The sequence below is a fragment of the Protopterus annectens genome, chromosome 10.part0, assembly GCF_019279795.1.
Source record: "Protopterus annectens isolate FY-2018-M chromosome 10.part0, PAN1.0, whole genome shotgun sequence".
NCBI lineage: Eukaryota > Metazoa > Chordata > Ceratodontiformes > Protopteridae > Protopterus > Protopterus annectens.
This window is the reverse complement of record NC_056744.1, coordinates 1136389043-1136406483: the sequence shown is the minus strand read 5'-3', so window position 1 is coordinate 1136406483 and position 17441 is coordinate 1136389043. Positions and strand designations below refer to the sequence as shown.

General features: G+C 37.2%; 1 protein-coding gene across 3 annotated transcripts in view; it reads right to left on the bottom strand.

The window, feature by feature from the left end:
- MIGA1 (mitoguardin 1) overlaps positions 1–17441 on the bottom strand; it is a 1154615-nt gene that overhangs the window by 49989 nt on the left and 1087185 nt on the right. For all 3 annotated transcript variants that reach the window (XM_044085862.1, XM_044085860.1, XM_044085861.1), the window contains 2 exons: positions 6661–6759; positions 5632–5766 (listed from right to left, as the gene is read on the bottom strand). In XM_044085862.1, coding sequence (XP_043941797.1) covers positions 5632–5766; positions 6661–6759 — 234 coding nt within the window. The remainder of the gene's footprint in view (positions 1–5631; positions 5767–6660; positions 6760–17441) is intronic.

Genomic DNA, 17441 nt, shown 5'->3' with positions numbered 1-17441 from the left:
TACACTGGATCCCCCCACGAAATGGGAGCTGAGGGGGCATCTCATCCAGGTCATTCACTGTATACCAAAGTGCAGGATGAGTGTAAACTTGCTCTCTTGTTAGTCAAAGGTAAAGCTATGAAACATGGGGACTGGAAGGCTACCTTCTTTAATGAATTTACTTCTGGGATGGAATGATCATGGCCTACTCTCCATTTCTTTTTCCCTTTGATTATTCTCCTGCAAAGATTTGGGGATGCCCAAAGCACCCTTCTGCCAATCCCCGTGCTCCGCACTTTCAATCAATGCCATATTCCTTGTAGTAAAGCTAGGCAAGAAGTTTCTCCTTCTACTGTCGGAAGATGGCTGGGTTGAAGCTCTATTAGTTATGGCTGTATGTCATGCTCCTCACCCAGGCAATAGAGTAAATGCTGGTGCAGGTCTTGACTTGTTACTTGACAGACACCCAGAAACCATAAAGGCTTTGGTGCTTTATGCAATGAACATAGACTGAAAGAGGGAACTTTTCCATTCTGTAAGTCAAGACTGAGATATGGTTTCTGGAAGTGGCAGGAAAGCACTGGCTGTCTCAGGGGTTAGGTCATGCTCTTCCAATGTACTGTGACACAGAACTAAAACCTGCTATGGGTCTACTACAAGCACCTGAGTCCCACATACTTGATGACCAATGTCTCACAGACAGGGACTTGGCTTTGCATGGTCTACCGCTCATACTCAAGCTGGACTACATGTTCAGGAAAGGTGCGGTGGCCATGCAGAAGGAGTGGAGCTGCAACAGTGTATTTGAGCAAGGTAAGTGCGTCAGTCACACAGAGGGACTGGAAGGGGGTAGGAGTGTACATCAGGGCTTCAGGCAGTGAATGGATGTGGAATTTAGTTTTAAGGAGGGAGATGTTTTAGAGTTAGGGATCGAGAGTGGAGTTTAGGGTTCATGAGTGATTGAGGACTTTAGATTTAGGGACGGGGGGGTTAGGATTATGGAGTGAGAAGAGATTTTAGGTTTAGGAAGCAGGAAGGGAATTTTAGGCTTATGGAGTGGCAGGGGATTTTAAGGTTAGTGGATGGAGTTTTAGGCTTTGTTTTAGATTGTATTCTAAGAAAAGGTATAATTTAACAAAAAAGGAATGGTTGACCCTGCAGTATTTGAAAAAAGGAAAGAATAATTTTGTGTTTAAACCTGCAGATAAGGATGGAAATTGGGTAATTATGGATAAGGAAAAGTACCTGAAGGTGGTCTATGCTTTGTTAAATGTTCATGCTTAATATAAAAAATTGCTCAAGAACCCTACAGATGACTTTGCTGCAGAGTTATATGAAATTCTTGAGAAGGGTGAAAGACTGAGATTTTTTGAAAAAGGTGATACTAATAGGCTTCATATTAAGAAGCCTATTAATTCAATTATGTAGAGAGAAACTAGAAACTGCCAAAGGTGCACCAGACAGAACAAAATTAGTGTAGATAAAACTTCCTGGTGAACCACCACAGCTAAAAATTGTGTTTATTTTAAAAACAGAGACAAAACATAAAAGACTTCCAGTGGAAGAGAGCTTTAAATGATTAGCGCTTTCAGCTATTCAGCCTTCTTCTTCTGAGTTGAAGAAGTCTGAATAGCTGAAAGCGCTAATCATTTAGAGCTCTCTTAAATAAGTTAAATAAAGTGGAAAACAGGTTGAAGATTATGGGTTACACTAAGGAGTAAGTTGACAAAGCAAAAATGTGTTTTAGGGGGTATGAAAACGAAAACATATAATAAAGAAAAATTTAGAGCAAGTCAGAATAGGCAAGTTGATAATAATGGAGAAGAAAAATATTTTTTGTGACTAGATTTTCCTGATTGCTTGTAGAGAATTGTGAGAAGAGTATGGTATACTGTTAGTGAAGATGAAACTACTGGAAGTTTATTCCTCTGGCACATTACTTTTTCCTATAAGAGGAGCAGTAATTTGAAGGAAATATTAAACTATGTGTATGAGCCTAAATGTATTCTAAATGAACGGTTGGTATGTTTCCTGTGGACATTGTAGTGTGTGCCCTAAGGCAACGAATATATCTGATTCAAAAATTAATGGAAGAAAATATACTGCAAATATTTTTTTAATTGCAATTCGGGAGGGTTGTATACATAATAGGCTGCAATTGTTCACAGCCCATGTGGTATGTGAGTCAAACTAAATGTAGGGTCAAAATTTGTTTATTGGAGCATCTAGGGGACCTTAGAAACTGTAACAGCAACAGTTCTACAGCTAAGCACTTTATGAAAGCACATGGGGGTTTGGTCTCTTATTTCTTCTTTTCAGTATTAGCAAAGCCTTTCTTGCCAAGGGGTGATGACTATGAAAGTAAGTTATTAGAAATGGAAACTTAAGTTAAGAGATACAATTAGCTAAGTGTAAAGCACTTGATTTCAGTGAAACGGATACTAAATCATTCTTTTTGTCACAGATTAGCATAAAAAAGTTAATAGGGCTGGTAATACACCTTTATCAGTCCCTATGGTATTCAGCACTGATACTCCAGTGCTTAAATGTATTATAGTGAAAAACTGGAACATATTTGCTAGCGATGCTACAGAATATAATTGGTCCCCACCCCAGTTTTTGTTATAAAAATAAGTCTTTGAAGAGATTATTGTGCTATCCCAAGTGTGATGCACTGGGTAAGTGTTTAGTTAATGCCAACTACAAGAAAAGATGTGACAATTGTGCTTTTTGTGATTTTATAGACACTTTGGCCATGTTTACACATCCCGATACCAGTAGAGAGTTTAGGTTCTCTGCAGATGTAGATTGCAATATGAAGAATATAGTTGACCTGGCATATTGTACTATATAGTTTACTTGGCATATTGTACTATCTGTTATTCCTTCTACATTGAGAAATCCAACAGGAGGCTTAGGGAAAGGATCCACGATCATATGTGTTGCGCACAGAGAGGGCAGTCATTTAGTGCAGTGGCTAAACACATGTTGCAGGAAGGTGAAACACATACTTTTAAGTTTTTAGTGGTAGAGGTTATACACAGAAGTGTACACTTGGGTGACATTTTAAATGACACTGAGAAATTTGAATTAATGTGGATCTTGAGACTTAGATCACACTTAGGGAAGGGGCTGAATGACTATGTATCTTTAAAGCCTGTTTTGAAGGAATGTAGGATAAGGATGAAGTGATTTTAAGATGCTCGCCCACAGTGAAGGTTAGATGATTATGGTTGCTTAGTGATTTATCATGTTCCTTTACCCACTAGTGGATCTTAATTTCTCAGTTAACCTGTTTTTATTTATATATGTATTAGTTAATTGGTGTATTTGTCTGATGAAGAGATGGAGTTGTGAAACTGCTCACAATAAATGTTTTTTTTAGTTAACTGCTCGTGTGATATTTGACTATATGTGTGAGATAGTAATTCTGCATATATCGGGCCATATTTCAGGGTTGAGAACTCTCTTTGTGGTTAAACTATATATCATATTTACTTCTTGTTCATGTAATGAGTAACATTATTTTGGATAATACTTTTCTGTTGTTTATATTGCTGTATAAAAATTACTTTATCTGCATTCACAAAGTTCAGGAGAGAACATGATGTTGGATGGCTTACATTTCTCATAAGTTTAAAGCTTCAGCACACCACTGCAAAATCAAATGAACCAAATGGTTGAACAAAACACTTCTGTATGACACAGAAATCTACAGAATCAAGCTAACCTTTCCCTAGCCTGTGGTCTTTTAGTTAACCCCTTCCTTCATACTTCAGTAACCATTTCCTCATCGATACCTTCTGTAATCAAAATATAGTTATTTTCTACCATCTGTATAATCCTTAGATATGTCTAAATTCAGCCTTCAGCTTGAGAATCTTGTTGACTTTCCAGCAGGTTTTCAGATTTTCAAATGTATAATGGTGTTTTAAAAGCTGCTGAAACATAGTTAAGTAGCAGGCAACCGTTCTCTCTAATTAAATTTCTTTGTCATAGTGCTCAACATATCTCAAGATTTATTTGGTATCACATTCACGTGGTCAGTCCATACTGCCCTGGGTTTTATGCACTACATTAACAACATTATTCAACAGTCATTTTTAGCAGTGCTCTATCATTTTCCCATCTAGCACATTTACACTAAACATTCTATAATTTATATTCACTTTCCTGTTGTGCAGAGGAACTGTATCTGCTTTTATACGTCTCTGTTACTCAAAAGCCCCCAATTTCTTTGTCATAGTGCTCAACATATCTCAAGATTTATTTGGTATCACATTCACGTGGTCAGTCCATACTGCCCTGGGTTTTATGCACTACATTAACAACATTATTCAACAGTCATTTTTAGCAGTGCTCTATCATTTTCCCATCTAGCACATTTACACTAAACATTCTATAATTTATATTCACTTTCCTGTTGTGCAGAGGAACTGTATCTGCTTTTATACGTCTCTGTTACTCAAAAGCCCCCATTTATCTGATGTCTGAATTTATAGTCATGTCTGAGCTACACAAAGCATGAGCTGATATGATGTACTTTTCCTCAGTATCCAGGAACATGAAAGAAGACCATCTGATAACAGGAGGGCCTAGCTTTGACTTTCAGCCTCCTTTTACATATGATAAACAGAAAGATGAGGAAATGAACTGAGATGCTGATGTAATTTACATACAGTTTTCCAGCTTCACAATTCAATACTTTGACCACTGTACTGCACTGTTTCTTACTAATGTCTGCAGCTACAGACCATGTCAGCAAGCCTAATCTCTGCCTCCATTTTATGAACAAAAATCGATAGCCTAAAGGTCATACTTGGAAGCCTCTTTTGGTCATCCTTGTGCCACGTTTTTTTACATAAATAAATAAAACATATATAAGGTTTATTACTGGTAGGTTTCACTTTTTTTGGGGGGCATTGCAACTTTTTATCCCTGTTGCCAGCTGACCAACAGCCTATCTGATCCCTTCATTAAGTAAGAGATGACCAAGATGGGTCTTCATCCAGTCGTCACAGGTGGTTCTAAGTTGTTGTTTGTTCTCCCTATCACTAATGTTGCATACATCAGGTGAGGCTCATTGAATGGGCTGTCAGCAGAGGAAGCCCCATCACTTCCACAAGGGGCATTCACTTTGAATAGCACTGCTCTTTCCCCAGTGGTATGAGGGGGTTCTCCAGTGCTGCAGGCCACTCATCCAATGTTGGTCATCTGGACAGCAGCCAGGGCTCTGTTCCTCTTCACTATGGTGCCAGGCTATTACTGTAGTTAATTTGAAACATTCTGTAGGTCATTAAAATAAAATGTCACATGCCAGCTGACAACAATAGCATACCATACCACAATGTTCTCTACTGCAATACTACCCTAAGCAGTGCAGTACAGTATCTCATAATACACCATACCATACATTGTTATAGCATTGCATAGCCTTGATAAAATACTCACTGACGAGACTTATCAATCAGTACCATTTATAAAACACTACCTGAAACTAATATTGTAACTGGCTCATCATGACAAAAAAAGCATTTCACAACTTAATTTGGGTTATTTTATCAGATAATGCAGCTACCTTACATGAACCACATTACCAAGCACATACTATTAAATGTAGTCTGTAAGGAATCATGCCTGTAAACAACTTACCGTTTCTTTAAAAGAGCTATTCAGCCATCGGTTGCTGACTATATTCTGTACAGAGATAGGTGGATTTTCTAAGTCCTCAAAGGAATCCATTATTATGAAGTCCAAAACAATGTCATAAAAATTCAAATGTTTCACCTGTTGGTGTGACAAAATAACATCATAATGAGTTCATCTTCCTGATACTAAGACTGAAAACTGTAACTACAGTGAAAGGACAGAAAATTCCACTCTTTATCAGACTTTAGATTAGGTTATTATACAGATTATGTCGATAGCAATTTCAGTATTGAAGTCTGTGAAATTTTAAAATGGGCATGTTTTTCCATAATGATTGCATCATTGCAAAAATCTGCAGTGGTGGTGCTGCGGTAGCGTTGTCGCCTCACAGCAAGACGTTGTCCCGTTCGATTCTAAGATAGAGCGTCTACTGTGGAGACATGCATGAATGGGCGTACCTTTGTTGAAGGTTGTGCGTTGGGGCTGGCAACTCAGCATGTAAAAATCAACTGCCAATCATTAGCGGACCGGAGTTCTGCTGTGGCGACCCCTAACCAGGAAAAGCCGAAAGACACAACAACACAACAACATTGCATCATTTCAAAAACTGGGTGTCACAGTGGCACAATGGGTAGCACTGCTGCTTCACAGCAAGAGGTTTTCTGCCTTAATTATTCTTCTTTGCAGAGTCTCCATGTCCTCCCTGTGTTTTCTCTTGGTGGTTTGATTTCCTACCACATTCCAAAGAAATGCAGTACGTGGACTGGACACTCTAAATTGGCCATAGGTGTGTGTGTGTGGTATGGAAGAACAACCGCAGCAGGGCAAGCCACCCAGTAGTGTGAACTTTGGCTTTAGATGGTTGTCACTTTTGATGTTACACCCTGACCCCATCTGCAAAAATAGGAAAAACGGATTTTGGATGGATGGTTATTATTTTTTTCAATAATAACATATAATCTTCAATATAATATATACATTTGTAGTTTATATTATACATTTTGCAAGTAGCATGCATACTGTTAAGCTCACCCCTCTAGCAGCAAGTTCTTTTTGGGTAGTTTCCCAGTGATCTGCATCCTCTAAAAAGTGCAGTAGTTGATCAAATGCATCTTCAAACCTCTTTGGATTCTGTAAAGAAGTGACACATTTTACTTTATTTGGCCATGACTACTTAAAACTAGATAAAGGGTACAGGCATTTCAAAAATCACAGCTATCATCATTGCTTTCTAGACAAGTTATTAAATACAGACCGATAGCTTTTAATCACAAACTTCATTCACTAATGTATTCACTGTGATGTCCTACTGACAACCATACTAACAGTTTAAACAGATGGATATTTTTCAGTCAGAAACTTGCCTGGTAAGACAATGAAACCATAGAAAAAGTCTAGAACTAATCAACAATGCATTTAGAATCACAGGAAACACTTTGCATGCATGCATGCTACTGTTTCACATTAACAAGTCTGTACTACGAACCGCAACACTATAATCGTTTTGTAATGCCTTTAATACTCAGTTATTGACAGACACATTTTCTATTTTGACCAAACTATTTGTTTCAGATAATTAGTTTAGAGATGACACAAAGTTGTTCATTAGACACTTGGGATATTTCAGCAAGTAAAAGCATCACATACTGAGCAGACTCTTACACTGAGGTAGAGACTTATCGACAGGGAAGGAATACAGATGCAACAAAAACATGAAATGCCGGAGCACTGCCTACTGCGATATAGCCAAAAATTAAATACATTTTGTACACATACTTCATAGTGCTGTCCTCCCACCCGAACAGCATTTAAAATTCAGATGTTTTCCATATGTTGTTGCCTATAGATTCTCAACTGTTTCCCCCAATAAAATGCAGTTCCTAGATAATTATTCCTATCTTTAAGTATCTGTATGTACAGATCTATGCTGCAGACAATTTACATATTATCACATGCTCTGGAATCTGAGAACCATAATGTTTCTTTCAGATGCACACATGATGATGCAATCATTTGAGTACAAAGTATCTGGCTGCACCCTTCCAAATGATTGCCTACATCTCATGAGCCAAGGAAGAAAGGACAGTTCTGTAAGATACTTATCATAATAGCAGTTCTTTGAGGGAAGATCAATGTAACAGTAAAGCATTACATTTCAGTTGACATGGTTTCTGATCTTCATCAGTCCAGCCAGTTTTGCAAGGCTGTTTCTCTTTCTTCTGAAAGCTTATGCTGGCTGGTCATGTACATCAAGGCCCAATGTAGGTGGGGTGAGACATTCCCATACAAACCCAGTGTTGGCATGTGCTCTTTTCTGTTCTTGAAGGCTAAAACCCTTCAGAGAAAAAAAACAACTTGCTAGTGAAAGACAAATCTTTGATGCCCATACAAACAGAGCATCTAAAAAAAATACAATACTGAAGTAACGTAGTAAATTTCAAACATTCTAATTGTATAAGAACTGTGAGTGAAGATCCCATACAAGTGAAAGGAGACAGGAAAGCATTATTGCTACAGCGACCTCTTTCAAATAATGTACTGTAACAGCCAGTATCTTATACAACAGTGTTGTCTTCTTTGGGGAAAGTCATGGTAACAAGTAGATTGTTACATTTAGGTATAATCCTAAGCAGTATCTGGTTACCTTTGAGAGGAGGATGGTTACAGATCATCTGTAACACAGCAGGTTGCGCACTGAACATGTAAGTTGTACTATTGGTTGTGTATTACATTTCATATTGCAGATCCCAAGATACCATGGTCAGAGATTTCTGAAGTTAGCTGCTGAAGTAGTAGTTGTTCTACCAGAATATGCTCTAATAGTGCCCTGCAGTGATTAAATATATTTATCATAACAACAGAGCTGGCCAGCATCTTGGACAAAGCTTCCTTGGAAACTGGTAGACCTTTCTTTTTTTTTTTTTTTTTGTAAGTTTTTAATGGATTTTCAATTTGTAAAATAATCACAATATTTGTGAACATAATAAATGAAAACAAACTTTCAACTATATCTTACATACAAAAGAAAAAAATATTTACAGCAGTGTCCTTTAACCTTCAAGTCATTCAAGTAATTATACATTACATTAAATCTAAAATGCAGTTATTTTTGCTTGTCAAGCAGATCTCTAAGTTTTATCCATACATTGTCGCAAGAGGTAATCCTGGTTGTTCTTGACATAACTGTAATGATTTCCAGGTGACAGACTACAGTTGCAATATTTATTAATTCTTTGAAGGAGGGTGTTTTCGTTCTTCCAACTGTGAGTTATAACCTTTCTCTCTATAGATAGTATAGACCACAAAATGTGATATTTCATTTTTTAACACATATAGGAATAGGAGGGTTAAAAAGGAATAGTGATTTAGATAAAACAAATTTATCTCCAAAATAGCCTGTAAAAAGAGATTAATGTTATTCCAATAAGGTTTTAAGAAGTACAGTCAAGAACATGTGTTGCCAATCTGCTTTAAGTTCTTGTTTATATCTCCAACAAACTTATTTCTGCTTGAACATTAATTCAACTTTATGTGGTGTATAGAAAGATTTAACCAAAAATTTCCAAGTAAAGAAATTCCGTCTAAGAGATGAAGTTGTATGTTTAGAAGATATTAGAGTTAATGTTTTACCTTCTTCACTCAGAGGTCTATTATTAATTTGGGTAAATAGTTCCAATAATTGCCACTGCAACTTTCTGTTTCTTTCCAACTCTATATAATTTAGATAAGAGACTCTGTCCCTCTGTGTTTTGTTGCATTAAGAATATTGGACATTCAGTTAATTTTGGGATATGATCTCTTATCTTTTAGTTGCATTAACTTAATTTCCCCTTCTATATTGTTGTCTGTAGGATTGTACATTTAGCCACATCTCTATCTAAATTATATTTGTTCTTAACATAATCAACAAAATGTAGCGTTTTATCTTTCATTAACTGAAACCAACATAGCAGACTTTTGTCTTTAAATGTGACCATTGTTTCTAACTTTGAGGTGGATATGTTATTTTGGGTATATGCCATAGGAAATACATGGAAGATACATACTTTATATGCCGGGTTTCTATATATAACATTTTTAAAAAGTATTTAATATAGTAGGAATGAAACAGAAATCACTTGTTCGGTGACTTTTTCCTATAAGGTAATTCTTTATTAACCAATGTAGACTGTTATTTAGTATGAGATAATTATTAGAGCATTTGTTATGTTTAGAGTTTATAAAAATATTTCCTAAAAACTCTTTCCACCTACCTGTGTAAGTGTTATTAATCCAAAGATATATTGTTTTTATAACTGATGATGATGAATATAATTCTAGATCTGGTAGCCCTATCCCTCCTATTGCCCAGTCTCTCATGTGATGGTTTAAAGCAATTCTCAGTTTATTGGTTAATAGAGAAATCTCAAAATAAAAGTGTTAAATTCTTTAATGCAACTTTCTTGAAGGAAATGAAAAGCTGATCTGTTTCCCTGAACATTTATGGTTTCCTGATATAGTATCTTAGTAATGTACACTAATTGACTGATTGACTGACTGATTGATTGATTGATTGGCTAAAAAGACGGGAAGCTGGACAAACTGACAAGTGACAGCAGCTATCAGTTTTTAGCGATATCTTTCCTTTATGGAATACCATATAAAGTGGCCTGCTCATTACGATTATATGTAATCCTTATGCATGAAGTTACTATAGAAAAGATATTTACTGCCAATTCAATTGGCTGGTTCAAAAGGGAATAAAGTTTTTTTTTTCTAATATGAAGTTCAATTCAATATAAGGAAAGATGTTTTCACGGAGGTCATAAAAGAACACACCTTTTAGAAAGGACTTAACGAAAGGTTCACTGTAATCTGAGTAAAAATTAGAACACAGAAACCAAAAAGATATATACTTTTGATAGATAAATGCAGCAGGTTATATTCAGATGGTTATGATAATCTAACATATTTGGAACTAGCAAATTCAGACTGTCTAAGTCCTTAGAAGATGCCCAAGAAATGACTATCTTTCCATTTATGAGGAGATGATGTTCTAACAGTAGAACTCTTAGCTTCTTTTAAGGCATTTAATAATTATTAAACATGTTCAACAATACTAAATGCTAATGTATTTTTGCTATTAGAAAAGGAATCGATAAGACGAATTCCATACTCCAAGCTGAAAGATTGAGAGTTAAGTCTAGGGTGTAGCACTTTGTCTTGATGCTGTATTTGGAAGGACATATATTGAGGCAGAGGTCATAGAGAGAAGTGATTAACAGCAATAAAAGAAAAAAAACATGATTGTCTTGGCTAAAATAAGTCTACGAGAATTAGAATCGCGCTGTCTTATTTAATTAGAGAAGTAACTTCTGAATCAACAGGAATGGAGGAAAGGCATACAACTTGCCTTGAGCCCCAAGGAATGAAAAGACATCCATCTTCCACTCATACTTTCTGAAGGGAAAAAGGTCTGCAGCTGGTTGTTGAGATATGTGGCAAAAAGTTCCATCTGTGGCATCTCTCACTGTTTTGCTGTCTCATCTGTCTGATAGCAGAGTCTTAAGTAGTTATACATTCCCAGGAGATGTACTGATGAGAGGGGAAATGGTGCTGTGCAACCTATTACCAAAACTGAAGCATCTCTTTACACAGTTGAAAGGATCTAGTGCCCCTGTTTACAAATTACTGTGACATTATTCATGTTAATTTCAAAGGTAACCCAGGCAACAAGTTGCCCCGAGAGGCCATCAAGGATCTGTATATAATGATTTATTTTCCTACAGGCTGATAAGCAAAGATTTTTCTTGGTGTGTTCAGTTTCAGTGAACTGAGAGATTGCTGAAACAGGCACTAGAGGCATCCCATGAAGAATTAGTTGTTAAATGCTGACACACTGTAGTAAGAAGTATAGGCATGACTTTGGGAAAAAAACTGAGTTCATCACTCCACAAGCAAAACTTTTTTTTTCTTTTGTGAGGGCTGGAGTGGGATAAATGTTTCTAGAAAATAAGAGGAATGGTTTTAAACATTCCTGAGAGCATACTGTGGCCTTCTTATATGCAGTATTTCATATAAGTATAAAAGAAGACATGCAGCTCATAGGATATTTACTTGATTCAAGCCTTGTTTAATCAAGACCTGATAATGCAAGCCTGATGCAATGAAATGCGGCATAAAAATATAGAATTTTAACCTAAACATAGGCTATGCAAGCTTGCAATTGGTTATATTAAATAATGTGTGTAGAGGGTGAAGCTTCCTGCACTGGAGAGAAAGGGTCTTGCCCCAATAATAAAACATTTTTTCCTTTGAGCCAACTTACTGGCTGAGGCTTGCATTTCAAGTCTCAATAGATGGGGATTCAGGGATGTGGATCACAACCAGCCCAAAGCCCTTAAGACTATCCTGCAGTAATGGCAACTCTTTTAGTAAAATCTGCCTTCATAGGCAAGATCACTTCTTGCTTCTCCATTAGCAGGAAATTTCAATCTGAACAGAGTCTACAATGGCTCACAGGAATGTTGGGAATGTTGCTAACAGATCAGGAGACAGGCACAACCTTTCATAATTTATGGTGCTCCCCAATGACCATAGTCAGTGCAACCACTATTCTGATATGGTGTAATGACTATTAAAGAGACAGATACTAGCAAATTAATTACTGAAATATGTAAATATAATGAAGTTCTAGTTATGAGCTGTGCAGACTGGTGCTAAATATTTTTTAAATAAACTGGATGCTGTTTGAGACTGTTAATACACCAAACAGGACGGATGGAAATGAAGAAAGAAGAACTGAGTTGGAGTTTCATGAAATGTTTATGACTTGATCCTACTGGAATATGAAGGTCTGCATCTTCCATGTCCAGTGTTCCACAAAGGTGTCTTTTTCAAGGAATGGAAGAATTGTCCTTACAATTACAATTCCGAACTTTTTGGTAAGACTATAAGAACATATGTGTTTAGTTAAGGTATAACTAGCATCAGTCTGTGGGAGGTGTTTTTATTTGGAAGCAAGAACAACCTAGAGTAAAATTCTTGTGCATTTGAGTGAGAAGAATATAAAATACAGTTGTGTGAAAGGCCACAACAATGTTAAATAATTTATTTTCAATATTATATGTAAACCAGGACTTCTGGAACAAAGTTTGACAACAAAAGCACCAAATTGTTTATATTTAATATAACGTACAGATCAAGTAACTATCTAATATTTTCATCAGCAATAGAGGAGTTTCAAAAAGCTGCTGCATGGATAACTGAAAGCTTGGAAAGTGTTGTGAACATAGCTGATGATACATTAGTAGAGGAGAACAAGAAAAGACACCAAAACAACTGATAAACAGAATAAGACAATATAATTTAAAGTTAAATAGCCCAAATGTAAAGTAAGAGTTTTAAGCCTGAAATGCATAAATCACATTCTAACATCAGAGGGACTAAAACTTGACACAGAAAAAGTCAGAAAAAATGTTCAAATGCCAAAGCCAGAAGACAAATAAACAGTACAGAGATTTATAAGAATTATTGACTATCTTGCAAAGTTTGTAACTAGCACATCTCAGATACCCATGTGTCTAAGAAAACTATTAGAGAAAGATGAACAGGAGGAGTTCTTGAAATGCTTACAAACTAGTTAAATAAATTGAATATTAAAACGCTATGATGTAAATACACCAATTGTGATGTGATTACATGCCAGGATGCCAGTCAGTGCTCTGATCTTACAAGAGAATACACCAGTTGCATATGGGTCAAAAACATTTACAGATGCATTAAAGAGATGTAATCAAACAGAAAAGGAACACTTGGAATTAGAGTATGGATATGGGAAAGAAACTCAGGTGAAAATAGACCACAACCCCTTTTTTAGGAAGTCTTAGGTACCACTAAGATTAAAGCATGCTCATTTACACAAATATGATCTGAAAGTGAACTACAGAATGTATAAGGAACACAAAGCAGATACACAGTAAACAAACATAAAAAGTTGATAGAAAAAGGTCCAGATATTATTTGGGTAATACTGCAGTTACCAAAAATGGATAAACAAATTAAAAGAATTCCAGAGGTGTACTGATACTAACTTAGAAATGCAGATACAGAAAAATACTAAGGGGACAAGCACACCTGAACAAAAATTATCAATAAAGAAAGGGGTTTACTCTTAATTTTCTTATGGAAGAAGCAGGTTAAAAGTTGGCAAAAATAGTTTCCAATCAGCTACAAAGACAAGGTTTGAGAATATACATAAATCACATATTAAAATACTAAAATGTAAAGAAACAGCAAGAGATATAATGCACTGACCAGAACATTGACTCAGAAGAAGCAGTAGAGAGTTGTACCATTTCCAGTGCATTCGATAACAATCCAAAGCAACAGATTCTAGCATATTGAGTACCAGGTTGTCAATGGGACACAGTGTGCCAAGACTTGTTCCAATTCAAAGAATCACTATGCCTTACATGTATAATTTATAATTCCAAGTACCCCGGCATAATAAAACTAACAACCACAATAAATACAGGCTTCATTATAGATTCATAGGTTGGTACTAGGCTATCTGCCCGAAGGCATTTTTAAGCCTAGCCGGAGTGTGTCGGCTTTCGCCGCACCATTGATTAATTAACTGAGCCTCTCTCAAGCACAGCCAATGAAGTGATCCCAGGGGTGTGTTTTCTGTTACCCATCCACTCGTCAAGGCTTCTCTTGAAGAGTGTTAGTGAGGGCCTCTGCCTAATGTAGTTAGGAATTTTGTTCCAAAGCATGGGGAGTCTTTGTGACAGGAATCTATCCCTCCAGCATGTTCTATTTATTGTTGTGGCAAGGTTTAGCTCACTAGAGCACATGGCTCGCAGTGACTTGGATTTCTTTAGGTGGAGCATGTCCATCAATTCTGAGTTGGACATGACTTTGTAAATCAGGCAGAGATCACTGCTGAGTAAGCGATATGCCACTGAGTACAGCTGGAGTTTTTTCAATCGGGCTGCATAGGACATATGTTTGAGGCCAGTAATCCTCTTGGTGAGGTGCTTTTGTGGTCTTTCCAGCTGTTGGAAGTGTCTTGTGAGGTACATCCCAAATGGGGCATTGAACTCTATAATGGGTCTGATGAGTGACGAGTAGAGGGGCACTATAACCTCTTTATTTCTAGATGTGAACCCCTTAGTAATTAGATGGGCCACATAGAAGGATTTCCTAACTACTTTGGCAATAGGATTGTCAAAGGAGAGATTACTATCTACCTGGGTCCCCAGATCTCTTATTATCTCTTCTGTATTAAGGGGGCTGCCGCCTATGTGGTAATTTGTGGGTGTTTTGTTTTTTCCAAACGGGATGACTATGCATTTTTTGGCATTTAGCTTAAGGCCATGACTTTGACACCAGGTGTCTGTCTCAGTAAGGCCTTTTTGAAGGATGTCTGTGTCAGCCGGAGAGTCAATTATGGCTCCCAGTTTGCAGTCATCGGCAAACTTGGTTAGCCATAGTCCTCCTGTATTTGCCTGTACTTCTGAGAAATATATGCCAAACAGTAGGGGTCCCAGAACCGAGCCTTGCTGGACACCACTTGTGACTGGTTTAGAGTCGGACCTGGAGCCCGCTATTTTTACCATGTGAGTTCTGTCTGTAAGCCAGTTGGCAACCCATCTTGTGACGTAGGGGTTTATGTTCAGGCTGGTGAGTTTTTCTATAATACCCGAGTGAGGAATGGTGTCGAAAGCCTTGGCGAGATCAAGGTAGGCTGTGTGAACCACCTTTCCCTGGTCTATGGCCTTGGTGACTGTCTCGAAGAAGTCAACCAGGTTTAGTAGGCTAAAATCTCTCTACAATATATTCATATGCATTGCATACATTAATGTGCATGCATTATGCACGGCTCTATTTTTAAATGACCGTGACATTAAGTTCAAGTACAAGTTAAGTGTTTTACATAAAACACTATCAACAAGGGAAGAGATTCCACATAACATCTAAATATACATAAGAACATTTAAAATAAATTCTTATTAAATTGCTAAGCTGCGGTGGTGCAGTGGTAGTGTTGTCGCCTCACAGCAAGAGGTTCTCCCGTTCGATTCTCGGCTGGAGCGCCTTCTGTGTGGAGTATGCATGTCCTCCCCGTGGTCGAGTGGTGTTTGAAAGAAATGTGTGAATGGGTGTGCCTTCGTTGAAGGTTGGGCATCGGGGATGGCACCGTAAAAATCTACTGCTAATCATTAGCGGATCGGACTTCCGCTGTGGCAACCCCTAACCGGGAAAAGCCGAAAGAAAGAAGAGTTAATTAAATTGCTATGCTAATGCATAATTCAAGTTTCTACCAACATCAGACCATGTATACTCAGTATATAATATTGCTGTAACCCATTTTTACAAAAACATCTGCTCTTGTCTGTTATAATTACTTTACAAGTTTAAAATACACAGATTACTGACGTTGAAAATAATATTATGACTGGGTGGTATTTGCTCTGATATACCTAAACTAAAATGAAAAGGTTTCAAATATATATCTGTTGTTGAGAATGGAGAACATTTTCTCCAAGTAATCCCTGAAGAAAACTGACAGTATAATAAGTTAGCTAAAATAAGTTCAAAAAATCAGTATTAATACAGAAATCAGCTCAATAAAATACAACAGGGAATCTATGACAGTACAGAGCAATATCCAAAAGGAAATTTAGGTCTGCAGACCACCACAATCAGGGTGAGAGAAAATTCATGCTATAACTGCAGAATATACCTAATGAGTATTTATGGTAAATAGTGTTATGGTGGTGCTGCGGTAGCGTTGTTGCCTCACAGTTAGATGTTGCCAGTTCGATTCTCAGTTAGAGCATCTTCTGTGTGGCGACATGCGTGAGTGGGCATTCCTTCGTTGAAGGTTGTGCGTTAGGCCTGGCAAGCCAGCACGTAAAACTCTACTGCCAATCATTAGCGGACTGGAGTTCGCTGTGGTGACCCCTAACTGGGAAAAGCCAAAAGACACAAACAAAGTGTTATCCACTGATGTTACAGGCTTCTGATGTCAAAACCACCTCTGCATTACTGTGGAATAGCAAACATAGGATTTAGCTACAGTGATATCTTTCTATGTAGAGGACCACACACATCTGGGACACTATTGCAGAAGTGTTTCTTTTGTTGTGCTATGCATTACAATGGTTTTCTCTTTGGCAGTTATTGCTCTGTGATTTTCCACTGTTATAACATCTCATTTTAACAGCCAAAGAGGATACAGTTTTTTTTTATTTCATTGAGATTAGAACACAGATGTTTGTCAGGGACTAAAACACCATGTATTCCAATACGTGCAGGTTTGTGGATCGAGTAGTTTGCTGTGGACCTTAATTTGCATATATACTGCATATCTGGAGCCCTCCAGATGTACAGTGGTATATGTGCACACACACTAGTTAGTTGTGGATAGTTTGCAAGCTGAAGACTGCTCTGACATCAGGTTTTTGCCATTTGCCAGCCTTGTGCAACTGCATACAATGTTTGCAGCTACTAATCTGTATTCCTGAAATAGACAATACAACATATTGCCATATCTGACTATGATCTACAAAGCAAAAGTCGAGAATTCAAAAGATCTGGCCATGAGAGAGAATTCCAGCAGTGAAACCTGTACATGTTCCAATGGAAAAGTAGAAAAAGTATCCATACAGTGAAAATTTCATGAGAAAGAGCAGTATCAACAGCTATGAGAAATGTCATCTCAAAATTCTGGATATAAGAATACTGCACTGCAAGAGCTCTCCAGCTCAGTTTCTTAACAGCAAAAGGTTGAAAAGCAAAATACCTGCATATCAATAAAATGCAAT